This window comes from Crocuta crocuta, unplaced genomic scaffold (assembly GCF_008692635.1).
Source record: "Crocuta crocuta isolate KB4526 unplaced genomic scaffold, BGI_CrCroc_1.0 scaffold382, whole genome shotgun sequence".
NCBI lineage: Eukaryota > Metazoa > Chordata > Mammalia > Carnivora > Hyaenidae > Crocuta > Crocuta crocuta.
The window spans coordinates 1,063,922-1,066,145 of record NW_027531873.1 but is presented as its reverse complement, the minus strand read 5'-3'; the positions used below and the strand labels follow the sequence as shown (position 1 = coordinate 1,066,145).

The 2,224-nt window shown below is 39.8% G+C and overlaps 1 protein-coding gene across 1 annotated transcript; it reads left to right on the top strand.

The window, feature by feature from the left end:
* The first annotated feature begins 390 nt into the window (after positions 1-390).
* Positions 391-1,359, top strand: LOC144238955 (olfactory receptor 10T2-like). Its single transcript, XM_077772893.1, has one exon. The coding sequence runs from the start codon at positions 391-393 to the stop codon at positions 1,357-1,359; it is 969 nt and encodes a 322-aa protein (XP_077629019.1).
* Positions 1,360-2,224: the final 865 nt, after the last annotated feature.

Genomic DNA, 2,224 nt, shown 5'->3' with positions numbered 1-2,224 from the left:
TTCTACTAGAATCTTTCTCCTCATCACTCTGACCTTGAATTCAGCCAGGTGCATTTAACTCCCATTGTTTCGGCTCTCTCATTAACATTTGTCTTGCTTTTGGGGCGCCTGGGGGGCTTAGTCGGTTAAGCGTCCGACTTTCGCTTAGGTCATGATCTCGCGGTTCGTGGGTTCGAGCCCCCATCTCTCTGACCCTCCCCTGCTCACGCTGTCTCTCTCTCTCTCCTAGAAATAAATAAAAAAAATTAAAAAAAAAAAACAAAAAAACATTTGTCTTGATATTGCCCAGGAGCCCTTGACTAAAGACCAGGTGAACTCTGCTTTTTGTTATTTTGAGTCTTGATTTCAAGAATGTCTGCGTCTGTGGGAGAATGTTATTGAGCCTAAAGAATGATGGGCAATCATACCACGGTGAGCACCTTCCTTCTGTGGGGGTTTTCCAGTTTCCCAGACCTGCAGGATCTCCTCTTTGTGATAATTTTCTTCTCCCACGTGGCCATCCTAGCCGCAAATGTGTGCATAATGGTGGCCATCAAGGTCAGTCACAACCTTCACACCCCCATGTATTTTTTCCTCTGTGGCCTGTCCTTTTCAGAAACTTGTACCACTATGGCAATCATCCCCCGCATGTTAGTGGACTTGCTATCAGACAGCAAGACCATCTCTCTTCCTGAGTGTGCCACACAGATGTTTTTCTTCTTTGGCTTGGGAGCCAATAACTGCTTCATCATGGCTGCCATGTCTTATGACCGTTACACTGCCATTCACAGCCCACTGCACTATAAGATCTTAATGACCCATAGGATCTGCTTTCAGTTCATGCTGGCCTCCTGGATGTTTGGGTTCCTGGTTTCTCTGTGCATCGTCCTCATTGTATTCAACTTGTCTTTCTGTGACTCCAACATCATCGAACACTTCTTCTGTGACATCTCACCTGTGGTCTGCCTTGCCTGTGATTACACCTTTCTTCAGAAAATGATTCTTCTTGCATTCACTGCCTTCGTGTTGGTGGGCAGCTTTGTTTTCATTATGATGTCCTATGTCTTCATTGTGTCCATAGTTGTGAAGATGCCCTCTGCCAAGGGGAAGTATAAGGCCTTCTCCACTTGCTCCTCCCACCTCACTGTGGTGTGCATACACTATGGATTTGCTGGCTTTGTCTACTTGAGGCCCAAGGACAGAGAGTCATTCCGGGAAGACATGCTGATGGCGGTCACATACACAGTGCTGACACCTCTGCTTAACCCCATCGTTTACAGTCTCAGAAACAAAGACATGCAGACAGCTCTAAGGAAGGTACTAGGCAAGACAAACAGGTTCATCCCTCAGATGGGGAATAAAAGAACACCAGACATTTAGAAATGTATAGCCTGTTGATAACTAAAGTGGGAAAAGTAGAGTATTTCCAATAAAATAGTTTGTGTGCAAGCAATTAAAGTGTATTCTAATGGTCTGATATGCCCTAGTCTCATTCCTTTCCTACTATAAAACCAGATGTAGTTTTAAAATATTTTAAATGAAAAAAATATTTTAAAATGTTATTACACATATGTGTACCTGTATACATATAAATGCTTATACATACATGCACATATGAATGTAGTAAACAAAAAAGCAGTTTGGAAAACTATTTTCATAACTTTTGTTGCCTTTGGAAGAAGAAAAACATTATACTAAAATGGAAAAGGAGGAATGAAAGAGCAAGGGAGAAGGAAAGAAAAAATAGGGTTTTACTTAATGAAAAGAGGAAAAACTATAAGCACACAAACTTAGAGTTGAAATGAGTGAAAGGCTACAAATACAGAGAAATTTCAAGGAATTTTAAGAAATACCTTGTTCAGTTCTATTCAAAGAAATAAGTAAACTAGATGGGAATGGAAGAATTTCTGGAAAAATAAATTGATAAAAATTACTGCAAAATAGACATTTTTAATATACCAAATTTCAGGAACAATATAGAAAAGTCTGTCAAAGAGCTATTCTTCCTATTCCCCAGCAAAGGAGTAGGCCATATGGTTCATAATTAACTTTCTCAAGTCCTCAAAGAGCAAATAATTCAAATGTTATTTGAGTAGAGTATAAAGAAAAATAGCTTCTAATTTATGAAGATCAGAGAGGTGGAAGGTGCTATATATAACTGAAGAATCTAATTGAGGCCATTATGGTAAGGTTCTCATATGGATTGTGAAAGATGTTAGATACTGTCAGGAAGTCTAGGCATTTT